This window comes from Notechis scutatus, chromosome 6 (genome assembly GCF_049901735.1).
Source record: "Notechis scutatus isolate UNSWTSFEM ecotype Mainland chromosome 6, rNotScu1.2, whole genome shotgun sequence".
Taxonomy (NCBI): domain Eukaryota; kingdom Metazoa; phylum Chordata; class Lepidosauria; order Squamata; family Elapidae; genus Notechis; species Notechis scutatus.
Window position 1 is genome coordinate 35,474,266 of NC_142014.1, and position 18,790 is coordinate 35,493,055.

Below are 18,790 nucleotides of genomic sequence, written 5' to 3' on the forward strand. Positions count from 1 at the left end.
GTATAATAGGGATATAGGATGGTTATATTGCATTGACTGGGATGATTTATGCTAATAAAAATAGGCAATTTGAGGGTCAGCTGTTGATGAATAATGTAAACTTTTTTTTATCATAAAGCAAATTAAATAGCAATACTTAAAACCATTGAGCGTCATAGCAAACCATCATTTTAAATCTTTGTGTTGCTAATTCTTATGCTTGGGATAATCCAAGCAGCTCAGAACTAAATTGTTTTTCTGTGAGATACTCCACCAAAATATTCTTAGTGGGTAGATCTCAAAGGGGGCTGAAACATTATTCTGTTCTCCTCCTCCTTACATATTCTCTGCCCTCCTCTCCTCCTTCCCCATTACATTCCTATCCAGACAGAATAAATCCTTCAGCAGCATTCTTTATCCATGGCTGTTTGATGTAGTTCCAGCAACTTCAAACACAAGAACGATCCAAACTCGTTAAAGTCGAAATGGCTGAGATTCCTCTGTCAAGGGAACAGGCAATAGCCACAATGCAGGCTGATTGTCATGAGTATGGCTGGATATGAAATACCCTGGAACAAACTGGCTCTCCGGCCTTTCCAGCCCTTCTGTTTTGATGCATCTTTTGTAAATCTGTTACCAACTAAACAAGAGACAGAACCCCCCCCCCCCAGTAGCTTTACTGCTGTGCTAAAAACAATGTTATGGGAATAGAAGCTCAATGCAGGACACACAAGAAAACTTCAAGGAGGGTCTGAATTAGTATGCTTGTACTGAAGGGGGTTGGCTGTCCTTAAGAATTTCACAGCCCTTCTTTTCAAGTCTTGGAACTGCCTTGCCCCTTTCATATGCCGGCAGAGTGAGCTAATTCCTAAAACACACTACTTTACAAAACGCAGTGCCTTCCAGATGGTTTTTACCATCTCTCATTATTGCCAGACAGCATGGTTGAGGGTGTGGAGAGATATATTCCACATATCTTTGAAGGATCCCATAGTGAAGAAGATTGTGCTGCAAACATACTACTCAGGCAATTAGGCAGCAAGTTTTCTTTTTCAGGTGCTATAAAAAAAGAAGGGGTGCTCCCTTCTTTGCCTACCTCCCTACTCCCCACAGACATCATAAGAAAGTACCGAACACCATCTCAAGTCACATTGTGTTTTCTTTACTACTTACAATGAAAATTTCAAATTTAAATTATCCTGCTTTTTTCACATAATATTATAGAGGAAAGGTCAAAGTTCAACACTTTCTGTTTACAATCCTCCTGTACTAAATAGTAATGAAGAACATAATCAAAATATTAGTTGTGTGGTACCATTCATCACAAATTATTTGTGCCCACATTGTGGTGAATTGTTAAAATCAAAGATTAGATCATCTTTATCAATGAAGAATACAAATACTACTTCAGAATTCAGTTTCCTTCCTTTTATTATTACTTGTCTAAATGGTAAAGATAAATAAGTTGTGATCCTCTAGATTTGGTTGGATTCCGATTTCAGCCATCCATAGTCAGCATGACTAGTGATCAAAGATTATCCGAGTTGTAACCTAACTGCAATTGGACCTTGTGTTCAATTCTTGGTATTCATGGTATTTCCAGGTAGGTAGTTATTTAGATATACCTTTTGTACTGATGAGTAGGTAATATTTAATGAGATTCTTAATAGATCAGAAGAGAGATAATATTTAATGAGATCCTGCCAGTAAAGCATAATGAGATCTTTCACCTTGGTGCAGAAATTATTGACATCCCAGTGGGCCATGAGAAAGCCGAGACTCAGTGGGCTGGACCAAGAAAGCGGCTGCCGGAGGCTCAATTTTGCAGATCCTGCACCGGCAGCAGGCAGAGGCAGAGGCACGGGAGGAAGGAAGGTGATCTGGACATGCTGTACAGTCCATGGGAAAAACAAGAGTCAGTGGGCCAGTGTGGGTTGCTGGCCATGGGAGGCTCATCTTTGCTCAGTGGCACTGGCAGCAGATGGAGGCAGAGCTGCATGGGGAAGGCAGGTGATACTGATGTGCCACCCAGGTCAAAGGCAAGCTGAGAGACAGTGGGATGGAACAGGTGGGAGGACGTAGGAGATTTGTCATTGCATCTCTTAGCTTGCCTGTGCCCTGTGTGGTATGTCGGAATCGCCTGCCTTCCCTCCTGTACCTTTGCCTGTCTGCTGCAAGTGCCACCATGCAAAGATGATCCTCCTGCAGCCGTCTACTTGCTTCAGCTTACCAACTGTCAGCTTTCCTGCAGCATGTGCAGCATGCCTGGATGACATGCCTCCCTTCGCACCTCTGCCTCTGTCTGCTGCTTGGACCAGTAATCAACTCACATGCGCTGCATGGGCTGCGCAGCCCCAGAATGTAATGACCAAGGGGCTGGCAGGCTGCAGATGCTGCTGGACACCATTGGCCCCGCATACTTGCCAGATTACAGAATAGTTTTTTTCTGAAACCAAATTGTTTATTAGAGAGTAGATTGTTTGTCTCTAAGTGGAGGATAATGGATTGGCTAATAATTGATTCCATGACTTTACAGGTGACGCAGCATAAAGAGATTGGTCTGTGATTTTCAACTAGGCTGGGGTCTCCCTTTTTGAAGATGGGGATGACCGTGTCTTTTGACAATTGTTTTGGCAAGGAGCTGGTCCTGAAAGCATTGAAATGAATGCATTGAAAGCATTGAGTATGAGTTTGTAGCACCAAGGGGTTGGTGGACTGAAAAAGTTTGGGAACCACTGAACTAGAGCATACAAAATATTTGCTAGACCAATACTCAAATACAGCTCATCAGTCTGGAACCCACATTACGTATCTGTTATTAGCACAGTTGAGAAAGTCCAGAAATATTTCACAAGAAGAGTTCTCCATTCCTCTATTCGTTGTAGAATACCTTATGCCATCAGACTTGAAATTCTAGACCTAGAAAACCTAGAAGTACGCCGCCTTCAGTCCAATCTAAGTATAGTATATAAAATCATACATTGCAATGTCCTACCTGTCAATGAATACTTCAGCTTCAACCATAACAATACAAGAGCACACAATAGATACAAACTTAAGGTAAACCACACCAAATTGGATTGCAGGAAATACAACTTCCGCCGCCTTCGGTCCGATCTAAGTATACTATATAAAATCACACATTGCAATGTCCTACCTGTCAATGAATACTTCAGCTTCAACCAAAACAATACAAGAGCAAACAATAGATACAAACTCAAGGTTAATCGCACCAAACTTGATTGCAGGAAATACGACTTCAGCAACAGAGTGGTCAATGTCTGGAATACTCTACCTGACTCTGTGGTTTCTTCCCCAAACCCCAAAAACTTTAACCTTAGACTGTCTATTATTGACCTTACCCCTTTCCTAAGGTCTGTACGGGGTGTGCATAAGCACACCAACGTGCCTACTGTCCCTGTCCTATTGTTTCTTTTTATTTTTCTTATATGTATGCATTTCATGTATTCATAACTATGTTTATACCTATACCTATTATCTTGGAAGCGATTGACAAATCAAATCAATCAATCAATAAATAAATAATAAATAAATAACATCACAAACTTCTCAGGACCACATTACAGCAATGACAGCATCAGATTAAAATGTTGAAAATTATAGGCTATACCTATCATATGTTATTATGCTATTTTGTTCGAATGCTAAAATTATTCAAAATGTATATGTTGTATTATTTTTCTTTGAGGTCTAGCCATCACACTCTAACCGTAGTTAAGTAATTTACTGTGCAACTAAATTAAGTAATTTACTGTGCCTTTCAGCTTTCAGTTAGATAAAAGAGATCCCAGAACAAACTGCCAAAAAATAAACAAACAAAAACCCAACATTTTTTTCCAGCATAGATTTTGGCAAACAGTAGAGTCCAGTTTAGCAGAGAGGTGCGGAGGGATCACATAGCTTTCTTTGATACACCCAATAGGAAAAAGTACCCAATAGGAAAAAGGTTGGCATATTTGTGACCATTGTGTCTCCTTCATCATTCCAGGTCTTCAACAGATCATTTTGGATACTGGACATCATGAGGATTTGCTTATTGTGTTTGGGATATACTCATTCAGTGCTAGCAAAAAGTTTTGCATGGTTTTCTACAATAATTTCCATTGAACCTTACTTGAGCAGGCCAGGATGGTGAATGAATTATAGCTTTCAACTGATATTTATGCTCCCACCATATTTTCCTCTCCTTAACCAGAGTTATGTGATTAAATCTGAAAGCACAAGAGCCTTAGGCAAGTAGATTAACTGGGGATCTATTAACTTAGACTTTCTGCAGTCTGTTTCTAGCCTCTATTTCTTACAGCACAATTTGACACCAAAGAACTGTTTAAAATGTTACTACTACCAGGAAAGCATAAAAGTGGAAAAAATATACCAAACAGAGACTGGATTTTGAAGAAAACTAGCCAAGGCTTCAGGGGAAAAAAAGATCAAGCTATTATACATGTTTTCTTTAGTTATTCATGGGACCTATATTGGTAGCTTATTTTCCTTCATAAATCCTGAAAGATATTCCTTGAAAGATGTATATTCCTTTATAGCCAGTTGCTTTTCCAAAGAGATTCAAAACAACAAAATTCTCTCACACTCATTTCTTGCTATTTAACTTCAAGGAGAGGTAAATTGTGTTTGATAATGGATTTATCTAGTTAGAAGTAGAAGGTATATGTAGAACAATTCAGTTTGTGCTGCCTGTGATCTAACTGTGATCTCTAGAATTGGATTGATAGAAGTGCCTATTACACTGTCTATTATTAAGGTTAAATGTATCTCACTGATTGCTATGCAATGGATGGGAAGAGCATCATCATATTCTTCAACTCAAAATGTTTTGGATCAACAGTATTCTTAAAAGTGAGTTATTGCAATATATATCTGGATAACTATTAGATTAGTATACTAGATTATAGCAATAGCAATAGCACTGAGACTTATACACTGCTTCACAGTGCTTTTACAGTCCTTTCTAAGCAGTTTTACAGAGTCAGCATATTGCCCCCAACAATCTGGGTCCTCATTTTACTGACCTCGGAAGGATGGAAGGCTGAATCAACCTTGAGCCTGGTGAGATTTGATCCGCCAAATTGCAGGCAGCCAGCAGTCAACAGAAGTACCCTGCAGTACTGCTTTCTAACCACTGCACCACCACGGCTCATAGTTAACAATATGAGTAAGAAGAGACCCAGTTTGGTGTAATGGTTAAGGCATCAGACTAGAAACCATGAGACCGTAAGCTCCAGTCCTACCTTGGGCATAAACTCAGTTGGGTGATCTTGGGTCAGTCACACTGACTCAGCCATAGAAAGGAGACAATGACAAACCACTTTTGAAAACTTGCCAAGAAAACTGCAAGTACTTGTCTCAACATTCACCAGAAATCAACACTTACTGGGAGTCACCAGTAAATAAACAACAAATAATTAAAGATAAAGAGGTTGATGTCCCCATTCATTTCCATGTTACATTTTGCTATTCCCTATAGTTCACTAGCAAGATTCTCACATGTCTTTTTTGCATTTAGTCATCTCTTTGCCTTTAATTACTTACCATTTGCCATTCCTAATTAAAATAAAAGTGGAATACCACATAAAGAATTAATGCTCTTATTTCAAGAACAAGAGCAATCAAAAATAAATGACATGAGGGCTCCAATTAATGTTTCTATTAGGATAATGAGCTTTCATATATCTTTTGTAATTTCAAATATATCTGTAAAAGATTTGAACAAGTAGATGAATTACAAACTTAAATTTCAGTCTTTTCCTTTTGTTAAATAGAATATTTCAAGTTGTTTATGAAGTGAACAAATGTGTAACTACTTAATAAATCATCATCTGCCTAGTTCTTTGTATTTTCTGAGCTTAATGGATGACTTTCTTTGATTTAGTTGTTTGTTTTCTGATTGTTGCCAGAGGAATTGATTGATCCTTTTTGGGTGGAACAGAGCCATCTGAATGATCAAAAGCAGCTTCAGCCTAAATACTAAGAAACAAACTGTTTTCTCTTTGTTCCTAAAATCCTCAAGATATTGTGCAGTCCTAACACAGTTCTTCTCCTTTTATCCGTGGGTGGGCTCAAGGTATTACAACAGGTTTTTATGGGAAGAAAACATAGGGGGGAAATAGAGAGCAAATAAATTTGTTATTTGTTATTCCAATATTTACTTTAGTTTGCTTACAGAAAAGTGCTATATCCTTTTTCTCCCCTAAGATGAGCTTTGATATTAAGGCGAGTTGTTTTTTTTTACAAAATTCAATCAAACCAAACATCTGGGGTGTTGGCTATTCCTGACACTTTAGTATCAGCAGCAAATTTGATGAATTCCCCTACTATTCCCTCATCTAAGTCATTTTTGATAAAAGAGATTGGTTTTGAACAAACGTGTTAGTTTTACCAGAGCAACCATCTTGAAAATCCGTTAAGACAAAAATTTGGAATTTGGCAGGATAATTTACCAATCAATACCAATCTACCAATCAACTATTTCTCTGATGTCCTGTAGGTAACTGCAAGTTATTTAATAGTTTTAAATAATCTAGTCTGGTCTAGTGGTTAAGGCATCAGGCTAGAAACCAAGAAACTGTAAGTTCTAGTTGTGCCTTGGGCATGAAAATCAGCTGAATCACTTTGGGCTAGTCACTCTCAGCCCAATTCACCTCACATACTTAGTTTTGATGAAAACAGGAGGAAGAAATATGAAGTATAATTAGCCGCTTTGAGTTACTTATTAAAAAAGTAAATGCAGGATGAAACAATCTAAAAATGTGCCTCTAATCAAACTTTGTATAAAAGTAATGATTTAATTAAAAATTACTGCTTATTGAAATTTTATGAACTACTCTTTAGAAATAAGCCTGACTGAACTTGGTGGAAATTACTGTATTTCTAAGCAAGTATGTTAGTATTACTTTGTTTCATTTTTATTTTTCATCAGCTTATTCCACTGAGCTTATGAGTTTATTCCCATAAATAAAATACATTTCACTGTATCATTACTCTGGATTAAATAATTAAAATATCCAACTGAACAATAGAAGCAGGATGCATTAATGCCTTTAATCATGTTAAATTTTTATACATCTCTTGAAATTATTAATAAAGAAATAACTTTTTAAAAAGCCAAGTTGGCAGTGTATCAGTTATAAAAAAGAACAAAACACAAAATAAATGTCATTGACGACTACGATTCAGAGCCTAATAAAGCACAAAACACAAAGCACTGGGACAGGAACTAAGTTTTTTCTCTAAGATGTCTCAGCCAATTCCATGGAAATACAGCAATAGTCATGTTTGGTTTCATTAATGTTAAATATTCAACTATTAATAAGGCCTACTATGTTTGATGATATAATATTAAATGCATTCAATTGATTTTGGGAAAATTATAACACTGAAACTCAGTTCAAATATGCATAATCAGAGTTTGAAGGGCTGTGCAGTGGAATGCTATTTAGTAGAAGTATCAGATCTAGGCTTTTAAAATATAGATAACCACTAGATAGGAGCAAAGAGTTACAACTTTCTATACTTCCTGTCTAGTGGGCATTTGAATTATTGCAACCAGTTCTAATAGCCCTATATCTAATTACCTTCTCCTGCATCAAAAGCTATAAGCGTCTTGGCTGATATTCAGGTATTTTTAAATTTTCCCATAATGCTCCTGCCATAACATTGTTTCAGTGAATCATGGGAACTTCAATTAGTGCCTTTCAGGCAAAAAAAGTATTAAAAGAGCAGACATTTGTTATAACCCTTCCTGATGCACTGGGCCCCAAAATAGCTGTCTATTGAATCTATTTTTTTCTGGCATGCTTGTTATATTGAGAATGCTTTCCATTTGTTTCTAATTTAAATACAAAGTTGTTCGTCTATAAGGAATGCATGCAATAATACTTCTAAAACAAATGAATTGTAATTTAATTCTGTATTCAGTCTTTTTATTTCTAACATACTTTTGAGCCATTGACATCATAATAGTAGACCACATTAACAAAAACACATGTTGCAGGAAGATGACAATAAATTAATAGATTTTAAATTGAAAATGTGCTACATTGAAAGTTAATGATTCATTTGTATTTATACTGTCCACCAAAAATAAAATAGGATACAAATTGATAGCCTTATTATTTCTCTAACATTTCAATATTATAGTAAGTACTTTATCACTTTGCTTAGATAGTTCAGAGCAAGTTAGTTACATAGTGACCTGATTCATACCTTTTGCTCTCATTTAGCTATGATTTATTGAATAGACATGGTTAAAAAAAAAGTTTAGAGACCACAATTGCAGGGCACCCAGTATGTTAGCCAAATCCAGATGAGTGATTGTGATCCAATGAGCAAACCAAACATTAGATCCCCTTGAAAGCCTTGAGTACTAGCTCAGGCTCTGAGTAGCAGACATTTAAATACTTATATTGTACTCCAAGTAGGAAAACCTGTGTAGACAGCCAGCAAACTACAGCTGTCTAGAAAGCAGCAGCTAGGCGGTTCAAAGGTCAATTGTGCCACTGTGGGGCAATATTACTGAGTTCAATAATGCTTACTATTAAATAAGTATATAGAGGATTGTTGCCTTATTATGCAAATAATTTCTCTCTGAAGGACAGACCTCCTTTTTGCAAAAAAATACAATAGATTTAAAACAGGGGTGTCAAAGTCACTGCGTCACGGTGGCATCATGTGACATATCGGGACTTTTTCCCCCCTTCGCAAAACTGGGCATGGGTGTGGCCAGCGTGTGATGCATCCAGCCCACAGGCTGGGAGTTTGACAGCCCTGATTTAAAACATGTACTAGCTCTTTAGAGAGTCAGGCCCTTATGTGGGTCCTTACATTCTTGCAGACTATCTCAGTCAATTTTCTATTGACGTTTTTGGTTCCCAAGCAGTTCAAAAGAGACAGATGATAGGAAGAAAGGATAAAAGAAGACACGGGATCATTGCCTTAGGGTTGTCTCCTTGCAGCTGTCACAGTAAATAAAGCTTTAGAAAATGGGGGGGGGGGTGTCTTGAATTCCAGGGTGGGCAATCTGTAGTCCATTGAAAACCTTGCATCATTCCACCAAGATTTAATGATTTAATGAATGTTCTTATGAAGTCGTAACAGTTTATGTGTGGGTTCTGATTATACATAATGTCTCTCTAGCAGGATGGGTAATTTGTTTTCTTATTTTCATGTGACTTTTAAAAATGTTCGTTATAAAGATCTGTTCCTTTTCAAAATATACTTTAGGAAACGTCTGCCTAGCCCCAGTTTCATGAATTGTTACATCTCGAAACAAACAAAATAAAGCAGTGTCTTTATTTAATATATAACCATAAGTACAAAAATGTTTATTACATAATACTTGTTTTGTTTATGATATATTATATTGCTACAAGCCAATACAAAGAATGAATTCATAATTCCATTTTATTTCCAATATATTATATTGTTTCAATACCACAGCCCTCTTGCAATTCATATAGAGCACACTGTAGAAACAGAAGTTGATTTTAAGTTAAAAAATATTAAACAAACTACAAGAAGCCCTTCAATCTGAAACAGAAATCAAACTTAAATTTCTATTTCTTCTACTTGCTTAAACTAGGTTGATTAAAGAAAAACTACATGTTCTAGACAGTCATTTAAAAATTCACCCTTATGAATACTGAGGAATTTCTGAGCATGTGCGTATATCCCCCCCACCCCCCACATTATTTCAATAAAGAACTGAAATATAATAAAAAAAGAAACCATCAAAGCACTGAAAACAAGCCTATATAAATGTGTTAAAGAAACAAAAGTTTCAAAGTATAATAAGTATTAGCTCTGGAATTTATAATGAAGCTAATAAAATTCAGGCCAGTAATCTTAAAACATAATGAACAGAATTTTTAATATTGAACACATGAAAGGTTAATGAAGGTTAGACTGTTGTGTAATGTAAAACATTTCAGATGTTGGAGTTCACCAGATATAATTGGATTCAGGGACTGCTTGGCTCTCTTCAGCCTGTTTAGGTGAAGGTGTCTGCTGCCTGTGCTTGGTGCCTGTTGGCCTCAGGGCATTAAGAAGATTGGCTCCATACCCTAAAAAAATAAGCCAGTTCAAAACTAAAGAACCACTACCAAAGGAAACCTCTTGTTGTCACCGTTAATATTTCACATGCAAAAGTATTCTACCTTTGAAACCAAGTTCCCAGGTGCAACAATGTCTTTAATGTTAGTGAAACTGTATCACTTCTATTTCACTAATAATATTACTTTTCTATGATTTTAATGGATGTATCATGTTACATCTTTCTCCTCTACGGTTCAGAAAACTAATTCATGTCATCATTTTCTTAGCGCTTAACATATTATTCCATCATAAATATGTAAGTTTAACAGCCTAAAGTAGCACAATATTTCATTGTTTCTGCAACAATATTGTATAATAGAATCCAGCCATTCAACGGTCCATGATATCTCATTTCCATATCTTCCTAATTCAGTGGTTCTGGTAGAATATTTTTTTTTCTGTTTTATTTTTTGTGCTTGAACATGCTAACACCTTTTCTATGCCTTTACAAAAACACACTTTTAGATGAGGTCACCATTAGTATTTTTGTGTGTGTGTGTGTGTGTGTGTGTGTGTGAGTATGAGTGTACGCATGCATGTGGAGGGACAGGGGTGGGGGAGAGAGAGGGAGAGAAAATGGAAATAGGTGGTAGACTGTAATAAGCCTAAATTGTGAAACAATGGTTGTAAAATTTGAGAGAATGTTTTACAGTGAGGTTATTCATGACCATGCTCTAGTTCTTCCAAGTAAGAGCTTAAAATGAGGTATGACTATTGGCCCAGGCTGATTCACAATTGAGGAAATGTACTAGTTCAATGGTTTGCGTTTGGGGAGCAAATTTAGGTAGCTGTGAGGTAATGGATAAGGCAGGAACCCAGGAGAATGTGAGTTCTAGTTCTGCCTTGGGTACAAAGCAAATTGGGTGACCTTGGTCAGGTCACTTCTCTCAGCTTTTAAAAGGGAGGCAATTGGAAACTATTCGGGGGGGGAAACATGCCACAAAAACTAAAGGGACTTGTTCAGACAGTCTCTGAGAATTAGATGTGATGGAATGGAAGAAAAAAAAAGTACTTACACTGTCAAAGCAACAGCCATTATTTTAAAATGTGGCACTGTGGCATTGCTGAAAAATGTTGCTTGGAACCCAGTTGTTTAGAAACGATAACTGATAACTTATCGCCATCAGTTGTTCTAGACTTGCATATTTAATGGTCAATAGTTATCTTGCATGCTAGGATTTCAGCTGAAGATTACATCCTTCAGATAAGATTACATTGTCATTATATCACCCAAAATCATTATAACACTCTTACATACAAACATATGTAAAAACCGGGACTTACTTTTATTACAGTTCCTTCCATGCCATCCATCTTGACATTGACATGCATTTGGCTCAAAACAGATTCCATACAATCCACAGCTAGGTTCACAGACAGCTACAATGGGATATATGAATATCAAATATCTTTCTTCACAAGAACCTTACATTGTACATTTCTTATTAGTATGATGTGAAGACAATGCCGCTCTGAATCTGCCACTCTTCCCTTTTCTTCTAGCCATCAAGCTATCTAAACCAAGTAACAGTTCCCAAATTCAGAAAATCTAGTCTGGCAAGATTTACTGACCTTCCACCATGTCGCTCTTGAAAGAAAAATTTTGAGATATATAGTAGGTAGTCCTTGTTTAGCAACTGCCTCATTTAGCAATTGTTTGCAGTTATGAGGGTGATGAAAAAGTACCTTTATGACTAAACCATTCATTTATGACCTTTGCAGGTCAATAAAGGAAAGAAAACTGAAGTAAGATCATAAGTACAGTCATGGTTTTACTTTGTGACCTCTTCACTTAATGACCAAGTTGCTGATTCCAATTGTAGTTGCTAAACAAGGACTGCCTGTATTTCATTCAAAGACTTTGCCTTTGTGTTGAAGGAGTTAATGAAATACTAATCTATGTTTTAGTATATTGCTCTGGTTATAAATGTGCCCTATTACAAGTAATGTCTTCCCAGTTGGTCACATTTGCACATCAACCGGATTCATTCTGTTTATAGTTATGATTCTCCAATTAATGGTAATTTGATTTCTATGAATGTAACTATGTTTTGCTTTACTATCTGTAAGATATATTGTACTTTGATAACATCAATTTTATAATTATTTAATTTTATTATGATTTTATTTGTAGTTTCAGAATATGTTGTCTTGTGTTTTATTTGATCAAAGATTGCAATAAAGCTTTTTGATTGACTGGTTAACTAAATCTTCTATTAATACTTCTTAAAAAGTTCTCCTACTTACGTTTTGAACAAAGGTCTCCCTGGTAACCTTTGGAGCACTTGCATTTATTTTTACCAGTACATTTACCTCCATTTCGACATGGCTGATGGCATTTGCCTAGGAATAGAAAACATGACATTAGTGCCTTGCTTTATTTAAATTAAATCTAATCCAACATCACCAGTTGTTGTCATGTCTTTGGTCAAATGAGACTTTCACATAATGATTTTTTGTAGTGTAATCTAAGTTGCTATGGATGCATATGAAAATAGGAATTCTTAGATTGCTGCTACAGGTAGTCCTTGACTTATGATCACAATTGAGACTGGAATATCAGTGGAAGAATGAAGCAGTCATTAAGCAAGATGCCCACATGACCAATTCACTCAAAGTTAAACAGATGGAGCAACAAGGCTACCTGCCGGGAGGGAATCTGTGGGACTGAGATTCCCTTCTGGCAAGTAGCCCCTTTGCTCTCCTTTCCCCTCTGAGTGTGATGGCTTCTCTGGATGCCAGCTCAAACAATGAGGAAGAGCAGCTCTTGGACTTCAGAGAAGGGTTTGGAGGAATGCCAGGGAGTTGCCAAGAGGCCAAGGATCATTGGAGGAGCCAGTGGGGATGAGGAGTAATTGTCCCCTCTACTGATCCATGGATAAGCAGGGCAAAACAGAGGCAGGCTTAATAGAGGTTGGTGAGGTAATTTGCAAGGAGGCAGGCTCATCCCTTCGAATGTTGAGTATACCATGGGTGTCAACCTTGATTGTGTTACATGACGTATCACAGTCTTTTTTGCCTTTGCAGAGCCAGAGTGAGCGTGGCCTGCACATGATGCATCTGGCCCCTGGGCCACCAGTTTGACAGGCCTGAGTTATCCAGTCAGCACCTATTTAGTTGGACGATTGGAGCAGCGGGTTGTTGGAAACAATAGTTGGTTCTCCTGCCACGTGCATGCTTCACTTTTGTCACTTCAGTTTCCTTGACTCTGGATTGTGCTGTTCTTGCCTATGTATTTGGATCTTGGACTTGTTTGCAGATTTTGGACTCCTACCTTGGATTTTGGAGTGGACTCGGCCTGTAGATTTTGTAGAATTTGCTTTTGGATTTGGTAATCTTGTACCCTGACTGAGCAGTGTTGGACTCAATAGGACCTTGCATTACATTCAAGGGGGGACCTGGGGATTAACATTAAAGGCTTGGACTATCAATAAAGTTCATAAAACCTCTGTGCATGTTGTGCGTGTGGACTGAAACAGGACACTGAGATTCCTTCCTTGCAGGCAGCCCTTTCATTCCCCTTTCAGCTCCGAGATTCCTCCCAGCAGAAAAGCTCTTTCATCCAGACCCTAGAGATGAGATGGAGTCCTTTTGGCAGATGGCAGCAGCTTACAAGCTTCGCTGTCAGCTTCCCATTGACTTCTGGGGAGGCTGGCAGAGAAGACTGAAAATGGTGATCACACGATTGTGGGACACTTGGCAACTCGTCATAAGTGTGAACAGGTTGCCGAGCACCCAGATTGTGATCATGTTACTGTAAGGTTGACATTGCAATAGATGTTCCACTGTGTTCAGCTGTGATGATGTGTTCATGATTTCTGATGCTTCCTGCCAGCTTCCACAAGCTGAGTTAATGGAGAAGCCAGGAGAAAGTCAGAACTTGCTCTATGTCCCACTGTTTCTATGCCCACCAGTTGAAATTCTGTATATCAGTTTAGGTAAGGAAATGTCTCTGAAACAATGACCCAAGAGGTCACAGGACTGTCTGGTTAATCTCTGAATGTCATCATATCTATTCATAGGGGCTTAAGTGGAAACTTATACAGAATTGTATAGAATGCCTATACCACTTCATATTTGCTAGTTGATATCCGTGTTTTAATAATCTACAGGTAGTCCTCGACTCACAACCACAACTGAGGCCAAAATTTATGTTGCTAAGTGAGTGATTTTTTCCTTATTTTATGACCTTTCTTGCCATCATTGTTAAATGAATCCATGCAATTGTTAAGTTAGTAACATGGTTGTTTAGTTAATTTGGCTTCCCCATTGACTTTGCTTGTCAGAAAGTTACAAAAGATGGTTATATGACCCTGGGACACCGCAACCGTCATAAATATGAGTCAGTTGCCAACCATCTGAATTTGTTCACATGACAATGGGAATGCTGCAATGATGATGTGGAAAATGATCATAAGTCACTTTTTTCAGTGCCGTTATAACTTTGAACAGTCATTCAATGAACTGTTGAGGACTACCTGTATAACCATTACAGGTTGGCTGGGGAATTCCAGGAGTTGAAGTCCAAGTCTTAAAGTTGCCTTAAAGTTTGGAACCCCCAACTTAGATTGTTAATAACTTATTATAATCAGGAATGCTTATGTATCTGGGATTTCTCATATTGAGTAATAACATATAGTATCTAATTTTCATCTTTTGTATTAGTATATAAACAACATCAACAAATCTGCCCCATAGAAGGACTGTACTATGATAGATAAGTTACACTTAGACTCTATTGTATGTATCATCTTTTAGAAATTTAAAGTAAAATATTTTAAATTTAAATAAAAAAATTAAAACAAGACTCACTAATTTCACACTGATCCCCCTCCAGTCCTGCAGGACAAATGCATTTTTCTGGATAAAAGCACATTCCTCCATTGAAACAGATGTTTGTACAATTTGCTGTGGGATATAGTATTAAAGTATTACATATAGTATAACAGAATATTTACATAAAGCTTTAGTGAAGTTCAGTAAAATTTTCAGTCTTTTTATAAGCTAAAGAGCTCAACAAAATGTAACATCCTGATCTACAGTACTATGTTTACATATGCAGATAACTAACATACTTTCTCTGAAGTAGGCATCTTAGTGTCCCCTAAATGTTGTGGACTACAACTTTTGTAAGGTTTTAATATTGACCATGATGGCTGATTCTTGAAACTGAAATCAAAAACATCTGGAGTGATGCAGCTTGTGTTCATCAGACCTGCAACAGTAAGAAAGTATGATGCTTGGGGATGTTTATCTGTTTGCATGGTGAATGCTATTAAGCTTCTACTACCCTAAAAAATCCTAAATTCGATGAAAATGAAATTGTTTAACAATCCTTCAAGATCATTCTACATTTAATTTTACTGAGAGTCAGCTAGGTCATGCTTCTTTCATTTGATGTTTGTGATCAAAAGTAAAGTGCATCCAAGAATAAACACAGAGAATGCAGGAATATAATCTTGTGCAAACTGTAAGCCAACCACATGCTAAGAGGTGACAGTACATGTTTCGTTCCAGGTATCTATTTCTACTTTTTTCCACCATACCTTTGTTACAGTTGATGCCATAGAAACCAGGTGGGCAGATACATAATCCCGGCATGATGCAGAGTCCACCATTCATGCAATGTGGTGTACACAGAGCTAATTTAAAGAGAGTGAAAAACCAATATTATACTGAACAATTACCATTAACATATTGAAAGGATAGACTTAAAATATAAAGCACTTTATATCCCACAACAGAAATAAGTTTTTCTCCTGCAAAGAAAAGTATTGATTCACAGGTAAATATTCTAATGATACAAATAAGACTTGAGCTTGATTTTCAAGTAAGATTTTTCTATAACTAGCTTGTATGAATACCAAACTGCAGCTAATGGAATTAAATTTAAATTTTACTTAACAACATTTTTGATGGGCTGTACATACATATATTTCTTAAGTGCATTCACACAAATTGATTATGCTTATTGGACCTGCCATAGGTCACAGTGAGTGTTAGTCAATATTCCTGATCCCAGGGAGTCAGGAATAAACAATTTCATCTTTCAGTTCCTGTAATTAACTGCCATCCAAATGAAGGCCAGGCAAATGATGTAACTGAAGTCAATGTATCTAGAAAAAAACAGGTTCCAAAAGGCTGTGCAAGTGCACAAGTTAGGAACATTTTAGAAAGAGATTCCATAATACATTCTTCTCTCTTCTTAGGTAAAGAAGGTTAGTCCTGGCAAATAGGGCCGAACTAAAAGGATTATTGGAGTAATGAAATAGGTCTTACTCAGCCTGTCCTTTTGGACAGATGTAAGCTTAATTTATAATGAAAATTGGAGATTCTCATGAGAAATGATGGTGGAATGAAACAACGGTGGTACTTCAAGTTTTCAAGTTAATGTGCATTGTACTTAATGTTTTGCCAAAGTTCTCATTAAGTTGCTGGCCTGTTCTTTTTTGCCTTTTAGAACTTTTAATGGAAACTTCTTTAACCTTTGTATAAACAAACAATGATTTCTTAAGAGCTGCAGTTCATTAAATACTTTTCTTATGTGTTTAGTTTTAATTTTAGGAAGCCTCCTAGTCATATCCAAAAATTCCTCCAAAACAATATTTTGGAAAGAAATGACTGCTTAGCTTCTTTTTGTTGTATAAATAAAGTACAGAAGAGAACTGAAGAACTCTTTTTGATTACCTTTTTCACAGTGAGGACCATAAAATCCATCTGAACATTCACAGATGTGCCTTTCATTGCAAAATCCCCCATTTCTGCATCCTCCAGGACATTCAGCTTCAAAGAAGATGACATAGATTAAATTAATTTTAATTATTTGTTGCTTAAGTACACCAGCTTCTATTGATGATGTGATGGTTAGGGATTCAAAAAAGAACATCTCTATGTCAAAATCTCTGATATTTTGGTAGCACACAAAATATGTAAGAAAAATATACCCAAAGGCATGCATGTCAAAATATACACTGCTCAAAAAAATAAAGGGAACACTTAAACAACACAATGTAACTCCAAGTCAATCACACTTCTGTGAAATCAAACTGTCCACTTAGGTAGCAACACTGATTGACAATCAATTTCACATGCTGTTGTGCAAATGGAATAGACAACAGGTGGAAACCATAGGCAGTTAGCAAGACATCCCCAATAAAGGAGTGGTTCTGCAGATGGTGACCACAGACCACTTCTTAGTTCCTATGCTTTCTGGCTGATGGTTTGGTCACTTTTGAATGCTGGCGGTGCTTTCACTCTAGTGGTAGCATGAGATGGAGTCTACAACCCACACAAGTGGCTCAGATAGTGCAGCTCATTCAGGATGGCACATCAATGCGAGCTGTGGCAAGAAGGTTTGCTGTGTCTGTCAGCGTAGTGTCCAGAGCATGGAGGCGCTACCAGGAGACAGCCCACTACATCAGGAGACGCGGAGGAGGCCGTAGGAGGTCAACAACCCAGCATAAGGACCACTACCTCCGCCTTTGTGCAAGGAGGGACAGGAGGAGCACTGGCAGACCCCTGCAAAATGACCTCCAGCGGGCCACAAATGTGCATATGGCTGCTCAAATGGTCAGAAACAGACTCCATGAGGGTGGTATGAGGGCCCGATGTCCACAGGTGGGGGTTGTGCTTACAGCCCAACACCATGCAGGACGTTTGGCATTTTCCAGAGAACAGCAAGATTGGCAAATTTGCCACTGGCGCCCTATGCTCTTCACAGATGAAAGCAGGTTCACACTGAGCACATGTGACAGACATGACAGGGTCTGGAGACGCTGTGGAAAATGTTCTGCTGCCTGCAACATCCTCCAGCATGACTGGTTTGGCAGTGGGTCAGTAATGGTGTGGGGTGGCATTTCTTTAGGGGGTTGCACAGCCCTCCAGAGGTAGCCTGACTGCCATTAGGTACCGAGATGAGATCCTCAGACCTCTTGTGAGACCATATGCTGGTGCGGTTGGCCCTGGGGTCCTCCTAATGCAAGACGATGCTAGACCTCATATGGCTGGAGTGTGTCAGCAGTTCCTGCAAGACGAAGGCATTGATGCTATGGACTGGCCCGCCCGTTCCCCAGACTTGAATCCAATTGAGCACATCTGGGACATCATGTCTCGCTCCATCCACCAACGACACGTTGCACCACAAACTGTCCAGGAGTTGGGGGATGCTTTAGTCCAGGTGTGAGAGGAGATCCCTCAGGCAACCATCCGCCACCTCATCAGGAGCATGCCCAGGCGTTGTAGGGAGGTCATACAGGCACGTGGAGGCCACACATACTACTAAGCCTCATTTTGACTTGTTTTAAGGACATTACATCAAAGTTGGATCAGCCTGTAGTGTTTTTTTCCACTTTAATTTTGAGTGTAACTCCAAATCCAGACCTCCATGGCTTGCTAAATTTTATTTCCACTGATAATTTTTGTATGAGTTTGTTGTCATCACATTCAACTATGTAATGAACATAGTATTTAATAAGAATATTTCATTCATTCAGATCTAGGATGTCTTATTTTTGTGTTCCCTTTATTTTTTTGAGCAGTGTAATTTAAAGAAATATTAAGAGAAAGGTGTAATGAAGGAAAGTTATTCTTCCACTTGCAAAGTCAGAGAAAGTCCTATAAACATTTTTTTGGAAGGAATAAGTCAATTTAAAACTGTAGGACTTAACTGTGAAATCTCAATTTA

General features: G+C 37.7%; 1 protein-coding gene across 1 annotated transcript in view; it reads right to left on the bottom strand.

Annotated features, from left to right (window-relative positions):
• Positions 1 to 9,287: 9,287 nt before the first annotated feature.
• WIF1 (Wnt inhibitory factor 1) overlaps positions 9,288 to 18,790 on the bottom strand; it is a 50,280-nt gene continuing 40,777 nt past the window's right edge. The window contains exons 5-10 of the mRNA XM_026667781.2: positions 16,795 to 16,890; positions 15,654 to 15,749; positions 14,920 to 15,015; positions 12,355 to 12,450; positions 11,392 to 11,487; positions 9,288 to 10,076 (exon numbers count right to left, since the gene is read on the bottom strand). Coding sequence (XP_026523566.1) covers positions 9,955 to 10,076; positions 11,392 to 11,487; positions 12,355 to 12,450; positions 14,920 to 15,015; positions 15,654 to 15,749; positions 16,795 to 16,890 — 602 coding nt within the window. The 3' untranslated portion in view covers positions 9,288 to 9,954. The remainder of the gene's footprint in view (positions 10,077 to 11,391; positions 11,488 to 12,354; positions 12,451 to 14,919; positions 15,016 to 15,653; positions 15,750 to 16,794; positions 16,891 to 18,790) is intronic.